The sequence below is a fragment of the Pantherophis guttatus genome, chromosome 3, assembly GCF_059756535.1.
Source record: "Pantherophis guttatus breed Tessera chromosome 3, ASM5975653v1, whole genome shotgun sequence".
Taxonomy (NCBI): Eukaryota; Metazoa; Chordata; class Lepidosauria; order Squamata; family Colubridae; genus Pantherophis; species Pantherophis guttatus.
Genome location: NC_142065.1, coordinates 151,551,860 through 151,575,149, shown reverse-complemented (window position 1 = coordinate 151,575,149; position 23,290 = coordinate 151,551,860). Strand labels below are relative to the sequence as shown.

The window sequence follows — 23,290 nt, the reverse complement described above, 5'->3', positions numbered from 1 at the left end:
AAATCATGTCAGACCAGCAGCATTCTTCTCTGATGATTCAGCCAGTCTTTCAAAATAGCTTTATAGCATGGTCTTTGATGGTAGCAGCCCCTTTTACCTGAATATCTATGGAACATATTTTCAAAAACTAAACAAAGATATTCTCTAGGCATAGCACACTTGAAAGACATATCATATTTAAAAAAGCATAACAAACCATCAGCTGTCACAGCTACATAATGTGGTCATATGATTATATAAGACATCTATTTAAAGCATCTATACCTCTAGAGCAGGGTTGTCAAACTCGATTTCATTGAGGGCCACATCAGGGTTGTGTTTGACCTCCGGGGGCTGGGATGGGTGTGAGCAGCTCAACGTCATTCGTGTCAGGGGCGCCTGTGGTGGCCCAAGTGTTCTGCTAAGAAAAATGGGCTCCCGAGCTCCGTTTTCGGCTGCCATGGCCTCCTGCAACCCTCTGCCAATGGAAACAAAGCTTGGGAGGGCCGCAAGCACCATGGGCCAGTCTTTCGCTGTTTCCAGGGCAGTCCTGCGGGCCAGATGTAAGTACCTCATGGGCCAGATCCGGCCCCCGGGCCTTGAGTTTGACACCCCTGCCCTAGAGTTCTTCTCTAATCATTAATTAGTTATTCAAAATATTATTGTGTTGATGTATCACCCAGACTAACCTTTTCATAATTAGGATACACAAGACTGAATTGGATTAAAAACCTTTCCCCCTTCTGTCCCGATAATCTTTTTAGTCTAAAAAAAAAAATTCCTCTATCTGTGGAAGTAGAAGATTTTTTGGATCCATCTCTTTCACTACTGTACCAATTTACTCTTTCTTTTCTCTCTGCCACTGGTACAATAACATTAACAACAATGGCATCCAAGCACCTAGGAATTATGCCACCCCCATCCTTCATAAATATACTTTACTCTAAAAGCTTGGTTAGATGATGAAAACAGTTAGCTTTAATTTAGCTTTGAGCTAAAATTCAACATGATTTTCATACTATACTATATTGGCATGAAAAATAAACTTAATGTTCAAGCTATATTTAAACAGTCAATCTGCAGATATAATTAATGATGAAAAAATATAATGATTTTAAATACGGTAATTGTGACTGAATATAATTTGAGAAGTCCACAATATTCTTTAATGTTTGCAGAGATTTGAAATAGCAAATACAACACATCTTGTAACATCCCGCAACAACAAGAAGTTGGTGCAGTCTCCGAACTGGCTACAGCCCGTTCACACAATCTAGCGGCAGCCAAGCAATTGCATAAAAATCAAAATTAAATAAGGCTATTCTACAATGTGTGCAACCACTCAGAGTGCATATCTGCCAGTTTCAGCATGGCAACCCAGAGCTATTTCTAAAATATATAAAGTAGTGAAATCTACATGGTAGAAAATAGATCCATTTGGCAACACACAAAAGGCAATGTAAGTGCTTCCAGGACACTTGTAGTTCCAAAATTGGGCCCTGTCTGTTTTTCCTGCACAAAATAAAAAAACCTTGTCTGGAGAACAATATCCTCAGCATAAGCATCCTAAAAACATTGGTTGAGATTCTATATTCTTATTAATTAAAAAAAAAAAAAACACCAGTTATCGAAAGCTAAGGGATACCAACATTACACTTGAACAATGTACTTTGATCACCTCAGCGTCAGAGACTCTTACAAAAACCATTTCTTTCCTGTTGTTTTTAATAATTATTTCTGCCTCTCTTTCATTTTTAATGGACAATATATTTATGATCTGCTGGTCCCTCTCAGCTATGAGTTTACTAACAGTATATGTTTCTCACAATGGCTGTGCTGCTTCAATTTCAACAATGAATACAAGGATTGTTTTAAGGAATTACAAATTGGTGTCTTATAGTTTCTCATAATTCATACAGCATATAATATGGCACATCAGAGAAGTGATTGGCATTCGATTACAATGATGACTATAGGAAAATTAACTAATGAACTCATAGACATCTATTTTCTCTCTCTCTCTCTCTCTCTGTCTTATCTATCTATCTATCTATCTATCTATCTATCTATCTATCTATCTATCTATCTATCTATCATACTTATATCAGCGGTCCCCAACCTTTTGGGCACCAGGGACTGGTTCCATGGAAAAAGGTTTTTTCCACGGACTGGAGGGGGCGTAATTTTGCATGCTGCCTGCATCACCTGGATGGGGCTTCGCTTGTTTGTGTGGACCGGTTGCTGGCATGCCGCGGACCGGTGCCAGTCCACGGACCAGGGGTTGGGGACCCCTGACTTATATGACCACCCATATTATATATCATAACCCTGAATGGCTTAAAAATAATAATATTATATCAAAGAAGAAATTCAACAACAATTAAAAAAAAATTTCCAGGTCCCCAAAGCAAACACTCCTCTATATATCAACATCTGGATTTTTCTAGGCTCTAGCCCTACATGTGAGGAAACAGCCAGTTCTTCAAGGCCTTCCAGAAGGCAAGAAGAATTAGGGGCTTGCCTGATTTGAGGAATTGTGTTCCATAGGGCAGGGCCAATATGGAGAAGGCATGCTTCCAAAATCCCAGCAGGTGACAACATTAAAGGAAGAGACACTGATGTCTCTTATTGTTTTGCAAATAGATTCACTAGCAATTAATCTAGCTAGTCTTTTTGTCTTTTGGCAGGCTAGACAACAGTCCTTTCTTGAAACAGATTTAATGACTAAATTCACACCATAATAAGCTCCATGCATCATGTTTGATGTTGATTTAATAAACTGTGTAAACCTAGAAAAGTGATTTGTAGTTGATGGTTTACAACAATGTGATGTGTGAATCCGCCCAAAAGTGGTTTATGCAACAGATATTGGTAGAGAAAACCAGAGTTTACTATACTGAATTGTCCCAGAAATTTTGTGTTAATTTGTTTTGTTTTCCTGAGTCCATCTGTTTCTTTCTCTTCTTCATTTGTCCTGTTTCTTCTATTAGCTTCCCCCCCACCCCCCAGAATTGTTTTGTCCCAGTTATGTAAAAATGTCTATCTCAGTTTCCTCGTTCAATTATTGCACACATCTGGGCAAGCTTGACATTATGAATTAAAGTCCAGATGGTCTTTGGACATTCTTGGCCTTCAACTGGATTTAGAATTTTCTGTGAGCTTAACCACTGGCCACCACATGTATGCTCTGGGTTTTAGAAGAGCTCTAACAAAGAGGTTTTATTGTTATAGAACAATACCAAGAATTAGTTGCTCCATATGCTATTCAACACAGAGATATAGCTCCATTAGGCTGCTCTTAATACCCCCAAGACTGCTTTCAATGATCCTCAAGAGAAGTATTACAACCCCTTAGTGCTTTCCAAACAAACCCAGTACAATGAATTACAGCTAAATGAAACGAGTGGAAATCCAGGTGTCTTGATATAGCTGCCGGTTCAGCAGCCATGCCCAGAAGAACCTATATGCCACCTGCAGCTTGATATGGAACACATCATAACATCACTGCTTACTAAATTAAAGCAAACACAGCCCATAGTTTAATGCATTTGCCAACAGGAATGCTCCTCTGAATTAACCTAGCACAGTTGCAGAATCCAGCTACCAGTACCAAAATAATCTGGGTGTATTGAGTACTAGTGGGATATCTAGCATTAAATTATAGACTTTTCTACATGGATTTCAAATAGATATGAATTGTTCAGAAATAATGATGATCTAAAAATAGCGAGATAATGCAGTGATGTTGAAATATTTTAGTAAGGTACGATCATCATTATTTTAATAAAAGATGGTTTCTTAAATGTGATAATGTGAGCAACAAGTTACTTTGCTCATGTATATAAGGCCTCGCTTGGAGTTAATAAAGTTGCTAACTTACATTAACTGAAAACCAGTCAGCCTTAATGAAAGGCAAGAACTCATTAACTCGTGCTACCTTGGAAGTTAATGTGCAAAAACTAAAGTGTTCAGGCTGAGATAACATTGACAAACAAAGGCTAAATTATATGGGTGGATTTGTTTTGGTGTTCTGGGCTTCAGATTTTTAACTTTAAATAGCTTCTATCAAAATATTGTGTTTTGTGCGTGTGTGTGTATATATATATGTGTGTGTGTTTGTGTGTGTGTATATATATATGTATGTACATATGTATGTATGCATGCATGCATGCATGCATCCATCCATGTATGTATATAATTATTTCATGTGTTTCTGGAGAACTCTCCATTTGAAGATGAAACAGATTCCTCTGAAACCTAAATTTTGAAAGTTCCAGAAAAGAAGCTTAAAGATCTTACTGTGAACTAATTCCCAGGAAGCTCAAATTATCGCACTTATCCTGGAGACCCAGGTCTGATCGAGAAGATAAAAGTATTCCAGAGCCATGAGGAGAAAATCTAGACTTGAACCAGGGAGCTCTTGTTTAAATCATTAGGCAGTTCTGAAAATAATGGCTGGTATCATGCTAGTATCATGCTAGTAATCCATGAGTGGCATCTATTATATCATCCTTATTTTCACATCTCAGACTAGAGCAGATCATGGCCTCCAGGCCACATTGAGCCGGGACAGGCTATCCCTGTCCGACCTGTGTGAGGTCAATTGGAAATTAGAAATCAAGACATAACATGTATTCTTATCAATAGCAGCTAATGAAAACTATATAATTTGCTGCTTTTTGTAAAGTGATACAATTAATATTGAGCAGAATTAAATTCAGCCTATTGGTTTGGCCCTCCACAACAGTCACAATTTCTCATGCATCCCCTTGGGGAAAATTAATTGCCCACCTGTGGACTAAAGAGACAGAGTTGTTACCATTGAACATTCAATTTTGTTGAATATTTTATGAGAGAAACTCTCAATTTTACATTAATAAATTACAGTACAAGCACCCAAAGATTCCTCCTATCCTATCTAATTTCACTGGATAAGTTTTAGTAACTGACATTTGAGGATGAGATCCATAGTTCTGGTTGCACTATTAAAGCTAATTTGATTTTTTTCTCTGTTTAGCAGATGGAACATTTCATGTGAGATTACTGGATAAATCTTAAGTACAATGAATGTACTTTTATATAAAGATCTTTAGAGAAATGATACTGTTAAAAATACATTTCTGACTGGTAGTTCTGAAAAATTACAAACTGGTTTGCAAGTTAGCATAACTGACAAAAATTCTCAACTCGATCAGTTTATGCCACTTTGGAATGAAGCTTCCAAAGTTGGAAGTAGAAAGAAGTTAAAAATAGATGGGTTGTACAATCTACGAAAAGCAAATGAAGGAGAATGACATATGAATTTTTGCCAAGTCAATGGCTTCTTCATTACTAACACATTCTTCAAACAACTAAAATGATGCTGATATACATATATATCACACAGAAATCAAATTGACTATTATTGTTATAAGGATGTGGAAGAGCTCAAATATAACAGCAAAATGCTGTTAAGAATTAACTAGAACACATCACAACCTGGTAATGTGTAGGTTCCAAGACAAGTTGAGGTGGAAAAACAAAATCATCCAGTTTTCATGATTGGAACTTGAACATATGACTACCATTTTCGAGGAGAACATCAGGAATTGCTTTGAAGCCCTAAGTCAGTGGTCCACAATCTTTCCAGTTTTGCGGACTGGCAGTGGTGCTGGATGGGGTGAGGTGGACAGGGGGAATGGTTTTGGATGTGTTCCCGCCGCTTGCGCAAATTGAGCCATAATTTGCTGGCCCAATTCTCAATGGGCTGCGCCCTGATACAGGGCCACAGACTGGGGGCTGGAGACTGCTGCCCTAAATCTCATTGATAGGGATCTAGAGGATCTGTAGAATGAAATCAAATAAGTTGTTAAGGATGAATGTGAAAGGAGACTGCCAAAGACCAAGACACAAAAGAAGGAAATTGGATGTCAGAACAGATAGTGAAAAATTGCCAAGAGGAAAAAAGAAGCCAAAGCCTAAAAACAAAAAAACAAACCCAAAATGAAGAACTCTGGAAGAGTCATAACAAAAAATGTTAGAGAGCTATTAGAAGAGGCAAGAAGCATCAGTAAAGGTAGAAACAGATACAGAAAGCATGGAAAGTTTTCAAAAGCTCTCCAAGTTCAGAAGAAAGTTCCAACCTCAAATTGATATGCTAAAGGATGCCAATTGGTAGGCTGTAACTGATTCAAAGAAGATCAAATTAAGGAGGAATATACTGAAATTCTATGCAGTAGGAGATCAACATTTAATATACTTTAGAAGACATTCTTGTTCACAAGCCCCTTTAATACTATAAGATTAAGATCAGCACTCTGGGTATTACCAAGTTGGAAGTATCTTCAAAAAAAAATATGACAAGAAATAAAAAAATCAGTAAATTCTAACAAAACCATACCAGCCAAACTGGGAAACAACACAATGTCCAACAGATGGGAGAGGTCAGTCTACTTACCAATTCCAAAGAAAGGACCTAGAGTATTCAAACTATAGCACACAGCCTTAATTTCACATGCATCCAAATGCAAATTAGAGTCCTAAATCAAGATGATTTTTTCATATTCTTTGGCTTTCCCAATTATCCAGCATGCTGCAGAAATAATGTGTGGTTCTAAAACCAGCTTGAATAAAAAAATGACCAGGTTCAAATTACTGTATCATATTTTGGATATATTATGCAAAGATCTAGAACCCTTGAGAAATCCATAATGCTGAGAAAGATGGAAAGAAAGAGAAGAAGATGACCAAGATCAAAGTAGAGGGACTTGTTTACATAGGCAATGGGTGCATCATTCGAAAAATTGAAGAGCCATGTTGGTTTCAGAATGCCCTGAAGAATATTTATTTAGTCAATACTGACTTGATGGCAGATAATCAATTAAAAAATCAGTCTTTCAGCCAGAAAAGGGGCAGAAAAACAGCTCAAAGACTAGACAATCTTGGAATGGGAGTAATAATACAGGCTGAGCATAACCTCTATGAAATTATTATTGACCCTAGATGTCAACTTGGACAATATGACAAATTGGAAGAAAGTGGCAATGTTTATACTACAAAGTGATTTTAATAATAATAACAATAAGGACTTGATAGGTGGATAAAAATGTCAAACTCAGTTCAAACATCTGGCTGACTGTGTGACAAGCCATAATCATTAAGCTACTGCACTCTTTTTATTCCTATTGAGATCCATGCCCCTTATATTATGCCTGTAACTGAGCTGGAATGAGCTATATTATGATTAGCAACCTAAAAACAACAAGATAAATAGCCCATTTGAGGCAACAAGAAAGCTCAGCTACTGGTACCCAGGAAATGTATAGCATGTCTAATGGCTGTTATGTTCAGAAAAATAAAATAATATTGGGTAAACATTAGAAGTACTTATATTTACCTTTTCAAAAATACGCATCTCATATTTTAGAAATGATTGAAATTACTACTGTTTCTCCAAGCCCAACATACTAAATTTATATTTTTAAATTTCTAATTAATTGTTTTTAGAATTTAAGCAACCATAGACACAACAACAATAACAACAAAAATTACTAGTACCAACTGAATTAGAATGATAAATCCCCTCTTTTGACTTAAGTATAAGGGGTAAGAAAGTGTACTACTCACCTCTGTTAAACCAGAAACTTCTCCTCTAGCAAACGGCCTTCTGATGGATGGAGTGAACACTCTAGCCTCTGATACTGGCTGCCCTTTCATAAAATGCTTCCCTGCTTCAAAAATGTCCACTTCTACCATTTTACCTATAAATTCAGGGTTCTTTGGTACAAGAATCTTTAAAAGAAAATATATTGATTATTTTTCCTAATACTTTGAAAAGTACTTAAGATTTTACATTCAAAAAGGAAGAAAAAGAAACATAAAATGTGTCATGTGGTATCTTAACATTTGATAGCATTTACCATAACAGAAATCTATACAATATTAGAAATTTTTAAATTTTTTCTACATAAACCTTTCCAGCATTTTAATTGATAATTATAACACTAATGGTGCTTAAGAGATTTTAACATACATATAAATTTCAATATATATCTATATTTGTTAACAGAATCAATAAATTATTCTTATAAACATATATTGCTAAGAACAGTGGTGGCGCAGTGGTTAGAATGCAGTACTGCAAGGTAACTCATATTGCAAGCTAACTTTGCCCACAGCCTGGAGTTTGATTCTCACCAGCTGACTCAGCCTTCCATCCTTCCCAAGGTGGGTAAAATGAGGACCCAGATTGTTGGGGGCAATATGCTATCTCTATAAACCACTTAGAGAGTGCTGTAAAGCACTATGAAGCGGTATATAACTCCAAGTGCTGTTGATATTGCCATTGCTAACAGTGAACTACAAAATATTTCTCCAATTAGAAGTTGATTCCACGTTTCTAATTATTTAGAATCCAAATAATAATTTAAATAGAGATATCTTAACATGAGAGATGTCATTTTTAATGAACAAAATGAGGGGGAATCAATTAATAGGAAAAATCATTTATATTAATCTATTTTCTGCAACTTAGAGAAAACAGATGCATTTAACAGCTCCAGGCACAGAGTTGGTGGAAACTACGTATCAAATTCGTGAACATTACTTTGTATGACAGTTACAGTTAAGGATGACAAAAAGGACAATTTTTTTCCTCATTTTTAAAATGTTACCTGTTCGTAGAATTTATTATGAGCAACATAAAATTTGGAATCAAAGGATTCTTCTGTAACAAGCACTTTCTGTCTCTCCCCAATCTGTGAAATAAAAAAAAATGCAAGTAGCAGTGAATGAAAAGATGCTATTGTAAATACCCCTTTCTCGTGCAATTATAAAGTTGCTTAACACATTGTAAGCCGCCCTGAGTCTCTGGATAAGAGCGGCATATAAATCAAATTAAAAAAAAAAAGTTGATGTGAAATAATTTAATAGCCACTGGAGGAAAGAAAACCTATTACATCTAATTATTGTTTGGAGATAAGAGACTAAGCCCCCCTTCTACATATAAGGGACATGGTGATCTGAGATTGATGGGGCTCTTTTATTCCCCTAACACTGTGTTTCTTCCAGCTGTATTGGAAAGCTGAACCAATTAACTCTATAAGTTAATCATCTTGGCATATGCTCCAGAGGAAACATGGTGATGACAGCTTCCTCCACAATGGCAGGAAACAGTAGACCACAACCTACTAGTTGATAAGATAGAAAAATGTGGGTTAGACAGCATCCCCACCAGATGGATTAGTAACTGGCTGATCAACGGCACTCAACATATAGCCCTCAATGGAACTGCATCTACATGGAGGGACCTATGCAGTAGGGTACCCCAAGACTCTGTCTTAGGCCTAATGCTCTTCAACATCTTCATTTGGATGAGGGGATAGATGGGGAACACTGCAGAAGATAGGCTTAAGATGCAGAAGGATCTTGACAGACTTGAACATTGGGCACTATCTAACAAAATGAAATTCAATAGTGAAAAACGTAAGGCTCTATATTTAGGCAAAAAAACCCCAAATGCACAGGTATAGGATAGATGGTACCTGGCTCAATAGTAGTAACTGTGAGAGGAATCCTGGAGTCCTAGTGGACAATCACTTAAATATGAGCCAGCAGTGTTCTACATCTGCCAAAAAAAGCCAATGCAGTCCTAGACTGAATTAACAGAGGGATAGAATCAAGATCACATGAAATGCTAATACTACTTGATAATGACTTGGTAAGATCACACTTGGAATGCTGCATCCAGGTTGGGTTGCCACAATGTAAAAAAGATGTTGAGACTCTAGAAAGAGTGCAGAGAAGAGCAACAAAGATGATTAGGGAACTGGAGGCTAAAACATATAAAGAATGGTTGCTGGAATTGGGTATGTCTAGTTTAAAGAAAAGAAGGACCAGGGGTGACATGATAGCGGTGTTCTGATATCTCAGGGGCTGCCATAAAGAAGAGGGAGTCAACCTATTCTCCAAAGCACCTGAAGGCAGGACAAGGAGCAATGGATGGAAACTGATCAAGGAGAGAAGCAAACTAGAACTAAGGAGTAATTTCCTGACAGTTAGAACGATTAACCAGTGGAACAACTTCAAACAATAAATCAGAATAAAGCTGGAAGGGACCTTGGAGGTCTTCTAGCCCAACCCCCTGCCCAAACAGTCTCTCTTAAAAACTTCCAATGATGAAGCACCCACAACTTCTAATGGCAAGCTGTTCCACTGGTTAGTTGTTCTCACTGTTAGGAACTTTCTCCTAAATTCCAGGTTGCTTCTCTTCTTGATTAGTTCCCATCCATTGTTTCTTGTCCTGCCCTCTGAAACTTGCCTCCAGAAGTTGTGAATGCTCCAACATTGGAAGTTTCTAAGAGGAGATTGGACAACCATTTATCGGAAATGCTATAGGGTTTCCTGCCTGAACAAGAGTTAGACTAGAAGACCTCCAAGGTCCCGTCCAACTCTGTTATTCTGTATTCTCCATGACTTTAAGATATTTAGCTTAAAGAATGCAATTCTTTCAACTGTAATTAATTCAACTAACCAATTTGAATACAATTCATTTTTAAAACTAAAACTAATTTCCACTGCCAGAAGAACCCCTTTATTATGAATCTTAGATCTATCTATTAATAATTCTTAGAATTGCTATGCTGGAGAGAAGGAATTGCTTTACAGAGTCTTGGGAATATTCTTTCCCATGGTAATAACATTGATGCAGTATATATTAAAAGACCTGGATATTGTCTTTTTTTTGGTAAACTCTTTGTACAACTGTTTCAAGAGGAGGGAGGGGGGAAGGAGAGGGCTACAACAACCATCCTTTAGATGTGACCGCTTGACTGTTTCTCAGCACTGCCCACAAAGGGAAAAAAGCAATCAAGACCACCAGTATTGACGTTACTAGAATAGATTTTCTTGCAGCGTTTTAAATGTTCCTGGCTCATTTTGACAATCACATTTGCTAGACCTCACATTTTTATCTGGAGTTTAAAAATATTCACAAGAATGTATCTGTCGGCTGCTGAACAATAATTGCAAAAAAACCCACAACCCCACGTGAATCAAAATTAAAAGATGAAAATCATGGAATCAGTCCATATATTAAATTATTAACAGCTTTTCACTGTCATCCAGGGAAAACAAGCACTGGATTGTTCTGCAACAAGGAAATATCATTGTGGCTATGGCTTTAACCAGGAAAGCTAAAATATACTTATTACAATGCAGTGTCTTTGCAGTATCTAATCTATAAACTGTAATTATAAATAACCGCCCCAAGCACCAATTCTTACTAATTTCGTCAAGATATTTAATATAGGAGCCCTAATGGTACAGTGGCCATTATGCAGTATTGCAGGCAAACTCTGCCCACAGCCAAGAGTTTGATCTTGACTGGCTCAAGGTTGACTCAGACTTCCATCCTTCCGAGTTCAGTAAAATGAGGACCTAGATTGTTGGGGGCAATATGCTTCCATTATAAACTGCCCACAAAGTGCTGTAAACACTACGGGGCAGTGTATAAGTTTAAGGATTTCCTGTCTGTCCTTTTTCTATGTCAGCGACCTGCCCAGCATGGTCGACTTCCTGTCTGCCCTCTGTGGCTGCCCCCCTCTCCCTTTTGCAGCAACCTTCCCAGTATGGGTGACTTCCTGTCGGTTTACCTTGGCCGTCCCTCTTTTCCTATCACAGCGCATCGAATACCAAACAAACAGTGAGTACTGGGACAATGTTTTCATGTGAAAATGCATCATGTACCAAATTTGACAAGTTTTGAAGCAGTGGAGTACTGAGGTACCAATGTATTTCTGCTGGCAGATGATTCTCTCTGAAATAGCTCTTCAGAAGAGGATCTGAAGTACCGCAGAGCTCTAATATATTATATTGCACTCCCTCCTTCAATTTTTCCTCAGAATAACAGCCTTGCATAGTAGGTTCACAGTCACCTCCAAGCTGCCATTTTGAGTATACATTACTCTTAAGCCTGCCTCTCCCCAAACCTAATTGTATATTGCAGACTAAATATCTTTTGAATTTGTTCAAATCCTTGCATCACCCGGTATAGCAACAACAATGAAACAATTATTATTTTTTTATATTTCTATTTCATCTTTATTTTATACAACTGAAAGCAGCCTACATAACGCTTCCTCTTCCTATTTCCTCACAACAACAATCTTGTGAGATGGGTTGGTCCGAGAGAGAGAGCAACAAATCCAAATCATCCAAATGGCTCTCGGGCTTAAGGGAGGACTAAAATTTGCGGTCTTGTGGTTTCCAGTCCAGAACTTCAATCACTGCACCAAACTGGCTCTCCATGATTACACTTCAGAGACTTAGAGTTGTTGATGATCCTAACTTTGCATATTGCCCCTATGTGTACAATGTATGTGGCATTTGTAATGCTGCTCACGGAAACTCTTGTTTCCTCTCTTTCATTTAGCCAAATAGAATTGATCTAAGCAACAGATGCACACAGTGCAAACCTCCATCTTTTCAACTCTTTCACTGCCTGGCTGGAGCCTTGAGAAGCAGGAAGGATTAAACAGAAATCAAAGGAAGCAGGGCTTGAATAGCATCTTGTTAGCATGACAAAAGGAATACCTCTGTTGTTGAGCATTGGGCAATGCATCTCATTAAATACAAGCGAAAGAACAATTATTTAGGCCCCCCCATGACTGTTTCTGGCACTAGGCTCCGTATCAGAGAGCCTGTCCAATCTGTGGGGAGAGCTGCTGCTTTCTCAGCCCAGCAATCCTGCTTCAGGGTAAATAACCCATTTCTTAGTACTATGCACCTGCATCTGACTGCTTCATTTTGATCTGGTCGCCTGCTGTGAAAATGTTGCTTCTTCAAGCACAGACATGCCTTGAAATGCAGCTCATATGAAAATTATATTCAGAGATGTCAGCGGTGACCTAAAAATGACAAATGGGCCTCAATTGCATTCTTTTAAAATTCAGTTTTGTTTAATTGATTTCTTCCCTACAATAGTATCTTGCCATATGATGCCGTTCCATCAAACTATATAGGCAGGACAAGAAAATAATTTATTACCCCCTATCTGTATCTTTATCTGATTTATAATCTTGTGCTTCATTTGTTATGTTTTCCTGATTTCCTGATTTTTGATTTCTTTACAAAGTACGATATGAAAGGGTTCTTATACCCAGGATTTTCTCTCTCACACATAAACCCAGAGACATACGAATAGAGATACTCTTGCTCTTTCCTGCAGAATTAAGGTGGGCGGAAGGAGAAGAACAAGGATGGAGATGAGCTCAGAGGGACACATTCTCCCCTCCTTTTCACTAAGAATAATTGAATATGGTTATGGTCAAGCCTCCTTTACCACTTTTAAAAGTATACATTTACAATCTCCTACTAATGTTTATTTTTAAAAAGTATATTTTAATCTGCATTCTAAGTAGGAGTTGGAAATGTACCTTCACCAAATTCAATTCCTTTCCCTCTTCAGTCTAGTATCCAAGGAAATCTGACTGGTCAGGCCTCCTTCAGGGCTTTCACTAGGAAACAAAATGGAAGCCAAGAGCATTACTTCAGAAATCCTAGGCATTTCAAAGGGCTTTAAAGACCTGGCTCTCCTCCCAGGCCTTTGGAGAGATGGGCTGCTGTTCCCCTTTTCCCTTTCTGTTCCCCTTTGCCTTGTGTGGTTTTCATGTTTGTTGTATTGGCCTCTGTTTTTTTAAAAAAAAAATTACCCAGAATTATTGGGAGCCTGGAGACATATAAATTGAATTAATTATGAAGATGATTAGTAAGGAAACAAAAATGGGTTAAGAGTAGCCTATAGCCATCCCATTCGGCTTGGGCTATTGCACAAAAGGCAGCTCTTTTTTTGCCACACATGGCAAACATGCGTATGAAGGAGAAGACCAAGAATCTATCTGAGGATCAAACCACCTAAAACCACCCAAAAGATTGGCCACCTGATAGATATGTAACAAAAAATACACATTTATAAGAGAGTGGGTAGAAGCCTTTAGAAGCAGAACATATTGCTCAGTGTAGATACTGCAGTGCTATTCATTCTAAACAGAGTGGTCCAGTTCACCATAGTGCAAGATAATAAAATGATCTTACAAGAAAAATAAAAATAAACAAGAGCCGCAGAGAGCTAAGGTGTCAATGGAATGTCCTAATTATCAAGTAATGACATTCCCATCAGAGCCATAGTCAGGTTCCTCATGGAGAAATTCAGAAGCAATTAATGCCATTGATTAAATCCTAACAATTAGGAATGAATAGGACAGTTTTGTTTTACAGCTGAAAAGAATTTTTACAACCGTATTCAAACCTCGTAAAGACCTTGGAGCTCAAAAGAGGATTCAGACGAGCAGCAAACTGAACTAAGATTTCTTTATATATTAAATGTATGCGCTGCCAATCTTCCAATGCTTATGGCAACTGGCAGCAGTAAAAACCATACAGTGAGAAATCATGCAACACCCACAGAATAGGATAATGATCAGAGTCAAACTACAACTACAAATAGGAAAAAAAATGAAAAAGTAAATATTGATGGTGAAACCCATCCAAACCCAAATGCTCTACAGAAGCGCTGATCTTAACTGACTTCTGGAAGCAAATTGCATCAAGTACTGTAGCTTCCAGAGTAAGGCTGTTCTGTTATATTGGTACCATAACTGACAAGTAGAGTTTCCTAGGCTATATCTCTCTTACCTCATCTCACTTCACTAATAGGGGATTATCATCAGCAGTTTTTTTTCCAGAAGGATTGCTATGGGTACGCCAATAGCTTCATATTAGAAAAAGGATCAATCTAGAATTATCACTTTTAATGATTTCTAACTTTTATGGAAACACACATATTCATGAGAGAGAGAAAAAAGAAATACTTTGTTTCTTAAGCATGTTTATCTTAACTTTTTTAAGTTTGTGTCATAAATTTTATTTAAAAATCAGATTGCTATCAAAGTGTTAATAACTTTTACCCTTGTTTTATCCTAATTTACCAAATGTATTAAATCTGTATCCATCATGTACAATAACATAATTTTATAGGGAAAAAATGCAGGAAGCATACATGCAGTTCCTACCTATCACTTTTCCAGGAGGATTTTTGTTTTCAAATGAACCCTTATCTATGTATGCATATTTATATTACCATAGCTTAATATTTCCCCTTTTAGCTCGAGGCAATGGAAAAAGTTACTGTTTCATATAAGATTAAATTACCTGATTGTAGTTGGAATCAGTTTTACATATGAATAACAGAAAAATAAAAGAGAATATGGCCTTATCTGATTCTTTCTTTTTTCCACTTTTCAATATTGTAATGCAGAATAACAATAATAACAAATTTTTTAGCCAAGGCAAAGTGAGATGGAGAAAAAAAAAATGGAAAATCACCTCAATCTTTTAAAACTCAAGAACAGATGATCAGAACATGGAAGCTAGATTTGCTAGGAAAAAAATAGTGTTAAAACAAATATTAATATTGAGCGAGACTAGGAACAATTATTTTTCATCTTAGATGGCTTTTCCATTCTTTACTATGTCTAAGATAACCACAGATGAAACAGAGTGTTTTCAGGGCTTTGAGGATAGCCTCAGTTTTTATCTTGTGATCTGATAGACAGCAGTTCCCCAGGATTGCCTGTTAAACTGCTTTTTCCTGTAAACTCCTGTTTATGTCATCAGCGATAGTATCTAGTCACCTTGTCTTCTGTTAACCACTATTTTGATTGTGTTCGATTTTTCCAAGCATCAAGGTCTTCTCCAATGACACTTCTTTTTGTCCAGGTTTGAGAACAAACTAAAACATATCAATTCCTGGTCTTCTATGTAAACTGATAGCATTGTACCTTTATGGTGGCCTGTTATTTAGATTTTCTGTTAAATTATTTGTGATTCTTCACTGTTTCAAATAGATATTAGCCCCTTTTTAAAGAAAAGGTAAGGCATCTTATTGAACACCATGTTTTGTGAACATTTAGTATGCTAGAGAAATCCTACTTTGTAGGAATTCATTAACCGAAGAGAAGATCAAAGCAACCCTATTTTTCCTTAATTAACAAATTTAGTCAAGTTCTGAATAGTCTGAATATTCTTCTCTGCAACTGAATAATATTTCTGGCACATGGATGCACTTATAGGTGAATTACACAGTTAATAAAACCTGGGACTGTCCTCTGATGCACCCTCTTTCAATTTACAGTTGGCTCAATAATGATTCAACTGAACATGAAGGAAGCCCTCCAAGAAATCTTGAAGCTCTGGTTGGGAAGAAAGATAACATGATTGTTAAATAGAGGTGAACTGGGCAGGACAATGGAGAACTTGGGACTCCTACTTGTAGAAAAGTGGTGGACTAGAAGATGGATGCCTAGGCTGAAGGACAGAATGATAGTTAAGACATGGTGAATAGCACAGATAGTTGATACTAGAATTTTAGAATGAATTAAGTTCTAGAATAAGCCTGGTCAGCATCACGAAAAATCAGAAAAAAATATGCTCAGTTCCTAACCATTATAAACAATTCTATTGAATTCTTCCAGAGTCCACATTAGGAAATGAAAGCTTGAAGAAAAGAATGGCATGCATAACAGATGTGTAGCCCATCACTTGTGGGGAGATAGCTTAATGACGATATCATGGATTCAACTCCCAACCTATGTATTGAATTTGCATTTCTCAAGCAAGAGATAACTGGAGGGAAACTTTCAGAAGATGATGTACATAAGATATTGAAATTTTATTATATGACACAATATACAACTTATCAATAAATATCAATGTACAATATATGCTCAGCAATCTTAGGAAACAATTCACATTGCCATTTTTGATGAAGCATAAAATATTATAAAGAGATATGGTATAGAACTATTATCACTATTATAACTTTAATAGGAAACTAAACTGTATAATATATTCTCCATTCTCCATGGAGGGAAGGTGAATCAATATTTTGACATTTTTGTGAAGTAATGCTTTTTTTTTAAAAAAAAATACAGTGCTCCTTTCCTGAGTTTTGCAGGTCCTGTTTAAATAGATTCAGCATGTTTGGCTCAATTGCTTCACTATTCCAGAGCATGACATTTTATACTTTCCGTAACTATAACATGTTGAAATTGACCCATCTAGTGATTCTGTCCAGTATGCAACTATCCTTTTGCCAGGAAATTAGAATCCTTTTCAGTTGTTTCCAAAACTTCATCATGAATGGTCTGTTTAGTTTCTTGACGGTAGACTGGAAATCAGAACAGATGTTGGCTTTATGAATTCTGCATTTCCATTTTATGAATGAAATAGAAATAAAGAAAACTCAACCACTATTAAGAATGAATCTAAATGGTCAAGTAACAAGAACTTATTGTCTTGGTTAATGATTAATTAGGAAAGTAATGGATTGGATCAGGTTTTTGTACCAATTAGATGATATAAATTCTGAATTTTACCAAGTAGATGATATAAAATCTGAATTCTGAATTTTATACTTTTAATGACATTTGATTATAATGGAGTAGCATTAGTTACTAATACTATTGCTGAGATGCAAAATCTTAAGAATTATAGAGACCGGCTATGCATAAACATTGTAGGTTTTATACACATCAAAATGATTGCCTTTGGCAGATTTTACAAAATAACCTCTGATAATGTTAGAAATGTTAGCAAGAAGCATTTCAATAACCCCTATTATTCACTTGGATCAGAATATAAATAAGCCTTAAATGGCAGTAATATTTTACTGTACAGTATAACCCCATACTGTTATAATGTAAAAACAACGTAATTGTAAAAACAAGTAATGCTAACAATTTTTAAAAAAGGTTTAGAAAAATATTATGAGCAATTCTTAAAACTTACGCATTAAGTAGAATTTATTTTACACTGACATCTGAAATATCTAAACATACTACAACATCCATAGAGAAGTTATTAATTATTGCCCTGACAAATAAGATGATAAAACTTCAGATATTTTTTTTTAATAATTTGTGGGATGACCACATAGAACCGTGATGGCGAACCTATGGCACGCGTGCCACAGGTGGCACACGGAGCCATATTAGTGGGCACGCCAGCTCAGCTCTGGGGCGCATGCGCGCGCCGGCCAGCTGATTTTCGGGCCTTCTGGGCCCACCAGAAGTAGGGAAACAGGCTGTTTCCTGCCTCTGGAGGGCCTGGGGGGGGGAAGGCCCGTTTTTCTTTCTTACCTGGCTCCAGATCCTCGCTGTGTATCTGGGAATGGCGAAAACAGCCTTTCCCACTCCCTTGGAGGCCCTATGGAGGCTGAAAGGGCCCATTTCCCCACTCCCGGTGGGACAGGAAATGACGTTTTTTCCTGTCCCAAGCCTCCAGAGACTCCTAGAGAGGCTCCTAGAGACTCCTAGAGAGGTTCTGGAGGCTGGGGACAGCAAAAAATGTCACTTCCTGTCCCACCGAGAGTTGGGAAATGGGCCCTTTCAGCCTCCATAGGGCCTCCAAGGGAGTGGGAAAGGCTGTTTTCGCCGTTCCCAGATACACAGAGAGGATTTGGAACCAGGTAAGAAAGAAAAACGGGCCTACCAGGCCATCATGTGCCAGGAGCGGGGGGGAGGGGGGAGGGGGTTGCACACACATGCGCGTGGGCACGTGTGCGCGCGACCCTCCCCCGCTCCCCCCTCTCCTGGCACGCGATGGCAAAAAGGTTAGCCATCACTGACATAGAAGTTAAATTTCAGCAGATTTCCATTAAAAATTAGTAACTTAGATATCACAATGTAGAAATGCATGCTAGATAAAATAGTTACAAGAGAAACTGCTGGCTTCTGCTCCAGCAACTGCAAACAATTTCAGCCTTATTTCTCTCATCCTGGTTTAGAGAGGAAAATTGAAACAGAGAGAAAGCTAATTTCTCTGTGGGACTGGCAAAGCTTCTGGAACATAGGGGTGAAGATGATTCAGGAGCCAAGATGAGTTAAGAACTTCTGCCAAGAGGAAACTACCTGTTCTGCAGCCCCAGAGTAAATGTGAAACTGTTTTTGAAATGTTTCCTCTGAAACAGGAACCAAAGTAATGATAAATCAGTTAGCTTTCCCAGTAAAGTTAGCATATGTATGTGTGAGAGAAACAGAGGCACAGAGAAAGAACATAGACAGGTGCAGTCCTTATATGTGGAAGGGGCCTAAAAATACTAGCTATTTCTATAATAATTCAAAACACTTTTTTAAAAAGCCAATATGTTATATCTGCCTAATGGATCATAGCCAGGGGTGGGCTTCAAAAATTCTGGGCAAGGGGTTCTCTGCCCATTGCTGGGTGGTGGTGGTTGGCCTCCTGCACCATGGTGGGGGGGCATTTTCGCCCTCCCCGAGCCTCCACACGCGCCCTACACTTAACCTGCGTGCAAAACAGGCCACATGGGAACTCCTGGGAGAGGAGGGGTGAACGGGGTCAGCCAGGAGTGGGATTTGGGGGTTCTCTGAACTGCACAGAATCTTGGCTAGAGGGTCTCCCGAACCCCTGCAAACCCCCAGCAGCCACCCCTGATCATAGCTTGCTTAAATAGTCCTACTGTGAAGAGGAAATTCCCTATAAGCAATGATCATTCTGATTCTTTCCCAACGTTACAAGAAATGTATTAAGCCGCACATTTCCAAAATACTGTATACAGCTTAATAGCTATATAAACAGACAGAGAACACAGACACAAACACACATTACAAACCTCCCATCCTCCAGACCTAAAACTGATTTTAGACCTTAAATTTTTAAGCTGAAATATTAGTATGAGATCAAAAATGAAATGATAGATTGATAGATGATAGAAATTATAGATTGAAATAGAAAAAATATTTTTATTGAAATAGGATAAATACTTCATTCAAAACTTAATGAGGCATATTTTGTATATTTCAAGGATTTTTAAAAATTAATCACTTAAGAGTTTCTTTTACTCCTGCATATTAAAGACTAAGATTACTTTAAGAAAATTAGTCCTTAGATTTGCATGACATCTGAAAATAAAAATAGCATATTATGTCATATAAAAGAAATATGCATACTTAGTCCTATTTGATGTGCCTGAACATATCTCCATGTACAACTTCATGTAATTCAGGCTACAATGGTATCAGGGAAATTCCAGGGTATGATATGTATATATAATATAAATATTACTAATTTATAGCATTCATGTTGCCTTTCAAACTACAAATCTACTAGAACAGTGATAGGCGAGTATAATATAAATGATTTTCAATTAAAGAAATCCATAGTTTCCATGTCTTTACACTCTTAATTCTTAAAATATAAAACTCTGTTGAGCTGAAGTTCATCAGAATTCCTAAAAACACTCCAAAATTTACATTTTAAGTTTATGTAAATATGCATTTATGTAAATCTATTTTTTTTCAGCTGTATATAACACAACCATAACGAAGCCTTAAATATTTAATTTTGTTCCACCAAGTTGAAGAGAAACAACCAACAGTTTCTCTTATACCCATTTAAAGGTACTTTCTAAAGGAAAGTTCTGCTGATGTGCATGATAAATGGGGTTACAAAATGCAATCACAAAATGCAAGGCCTAACTTTCCAGGTAATTAATAAATGTTGATAATGGGGAAAAAAAAAAAGGTTCCTATTCAGGATGAACTAACTACACTATAATAGAAAAGCCTACTTTGTGTCAACATATTCCAAAATTCACTTGGTAGATGCAACTGAAATCTTAGAATAACTAAGTAAATATTTCACAGCAACGGTCAGCCAAAGAGAATAGGATTCAAAGGTTTCAAATGACTAAAATCAGAGGTCTGGTGTTCATTTCAACCTCTGCTCTGTGCAGAATGCCAAGAAGATGGGCTACCTCTAAATACAGCTGATTAAGAGGCTACCTCTGTTCTGGGCCACTGTTTGGAGTTATATTGAAAGAGCTATACTATGTTGCTTCACGGTCTAGTTTCCTACAGATTCTTGGCAACAAACATATTGTCTTCTCTTAGCAAATCCCAATCTGTTTGCAACCGATGGAGGTACAATCCACAAAACAACAGGAGAGAACATAATTGGGAAAGGCCAATTGAACTGGGTCAGGTGAAACAATGCAACGATGCCTTTGTATTCTGCCACAAGGCTGGCTCTCAAACTTGTAAGCTAAGCACCATGGGTAGAATTCCCATTTCATTTTCTTTTCACAACAGCATTTATGAGAATAATAAAGAGTGGAAAGGAGAAAAATTGAAACATAAGCATTGAAAACTACAAGCAGAAAGTGCAAGAGCTAGAAAACAAGAAACAGAAAGACAAGGCACACAGTAAACGTTCAGCATGGAATTCAAAAGAATCCTAGACCAAAAAAAATAATAATAAAGGTTGCTGTTCAAATCTCTTAAAATTAACAAACGTTTGTACGCTATAAACCAAAGCCTATTTTATGTTTGTTCATCTATAATTACTGCAAAATAGTATGGTGGACTTTTAAAGAGTTTTAAAAAGAAGAAAATCTCCAATTTCCAGAATTACTTTCCAAAAAACCTTGGAAGCCACTTCCATAATCTTCTAGCGCAAATATATTGTTAAAGATGGTTAGTATTACAGAAGCATTTGGGATAATTACAAAATAATATTGTGCATAAGGGAATGGTCTCTCATCAATCTGTTCCTGCCACAGCATTTGTCAACCAAAATAAGAATATCAGATTCTCCCATTGATTTCCTCCCCTAAAAGGTCACTGGAGAAGCACAGTCTGAAAATCCCAGCATTTGATTTATATGGTGAAGTATAGACTTGGTCCCAAGAGCGTTCTTTAGTCTTGAAATGGTTGAAAAATGTATCCAGTGGTTTAGACAAAACAAATTACCAAGCCATTATAACTAAAGGGGCATATTTATTTCATTTATTTCTTATATTTATACCCTGGTTTTGTGTTGGAATAAGAGGATAAAGGTTGAGATTGTTCTGATGAGACAGGTTTTAGTGTGTGAGAGAATTACAATCCCAGAATTAGCAAATGATTTTCTTGGCTGAGTTGAGACTTGATCACAATTTCTTCAGTGAAGTCCAACACTTCATCACCAATGTATTTATTTAGCAACCCAAGTCAGAAAAAATTTAGTTGTTTTTTTTTTTAAAAAGAATGACACAAATTAATTAGCAGTGAATTGACTTATTAGTCACCTAAGCGCTAAGGTTAATTTCTAAAGCACTTCCTTAAATGCAAGGGACCAGAGGTCCTCACCATCATGAAAGAGATCTGACTTGACTTACAATGGCTTAAAGATAAAAAGGTTAGGGTTAGGGTTAAAATTCACTAGAATTTTAGTGGTAAAAGGAACCTCCGGGAGCAGCACTTAAAAATTGAAGTGACTAATGAATAATCTGAAGACTTCATTTTACCTATTTCAAATTATTCCTGCATGTATCTTGAAAAACAATTTTGACAATTAGTTTTTGGTATAGAAAATGCTTGTAAATATATTTAGAACTGCTCCTGTAATAAATCTTAGTTGCACCAAACTGCATTGAAATACAAGGTAGAGAACTGATAGATGCACTTCAAACAGGAAACTACAGGTCTGGAAAAGAGATACAAAACGCAAGTAAAGTGATGGGGAGAAAACCATAGAATGATTCCAGTAAATAAATAGAATATGGCATTTCTAGCTTCTCAGTTGTCTCCAGTTATCAAATCAAATGTTTTGCAGCTGCTAAGTGATCTGCAAGGTCAAACTTATGGATCCAGGGTAATTATTTGCAGGAGTAGAACCATTGGCTGCAAAAGCTGAACATTTGGCAGTATGACCTTCTTCAGACAAATTGATATTTTTCAGTTTAATCCAATTGCATTTTATGAAATTGATTATAAATAATAGCATCTATTTTTAACTACAGTTGTCAAAAACCAGGAGCATAACTCTAGCAGTCAGAAGCAGTCCATCAAATCAGAACTGCATGGGGTGTGAAAGTGGAAAGTATAAATGAAGAATGCTGATGGAAACACCACAATAAATCTACAAAGCTTTGCTTGAATCTGTATTATTAAGGGTCCAGAGCACACAGCCAGAACATAAGCAAATGGCTGGCAAGTGATTTGTAACTTACCTTTTATTTTGGATCAAAAGACCTTCACTTCTATTATGGTTGATTTTATACCCTCAGAAGTAACATTTAAGGGTTTTCCAAGCTTCAAAGAAACATCTAATCTGGAAAGGCTGGGAGAATATTTCCATGGTCCAACAAATGAATAATAGCCAATCACATGGGAGATGAATGGCAATTCTGTGGAAAAGAAGCCTATGTAGTTTTCCCCTCAACTGTCTGGAAGCAGTTGAAGAACAAGCATCTAACCCCCCAATCCCCCAAAAGGAG

General features: G+C 37.1%; 1 protein-coding gene across 2 annotated transcripts in view; it reads right to left on the bottom strand.

Annotated features, from left to right (window-relative positions):
* The window catches only part of CDKAL1 (CDKAL1 threonylcarbamoyladenosine tRNA methylthiotransferase), a 312,732-nt gene that overhangs the window by 25,243 nt on the left and 264,199 nt on the right, over nucleotides 1-23,290 (bottom strand). For both annotated transcript variants that reach the window (XM_034429250.3, XM_034429252.3), the window contains 2 exons: nucleotides 8,631-8,714; nucleotides 7,585-7,749 (listed from right to left, as the gene is read on the bottom strand). In XM_034429250.3, coding sequence (XP_034285141.2) covers nucleotides 7,585-7,749; nucleotides 8,631-8,714 — 249 coding nt within the window. The remainder of the gene's footprint in view (nucleotides 1-7,584; nucleotides 7,750-8,630; nucleotides 8,715-23,290) is intronic.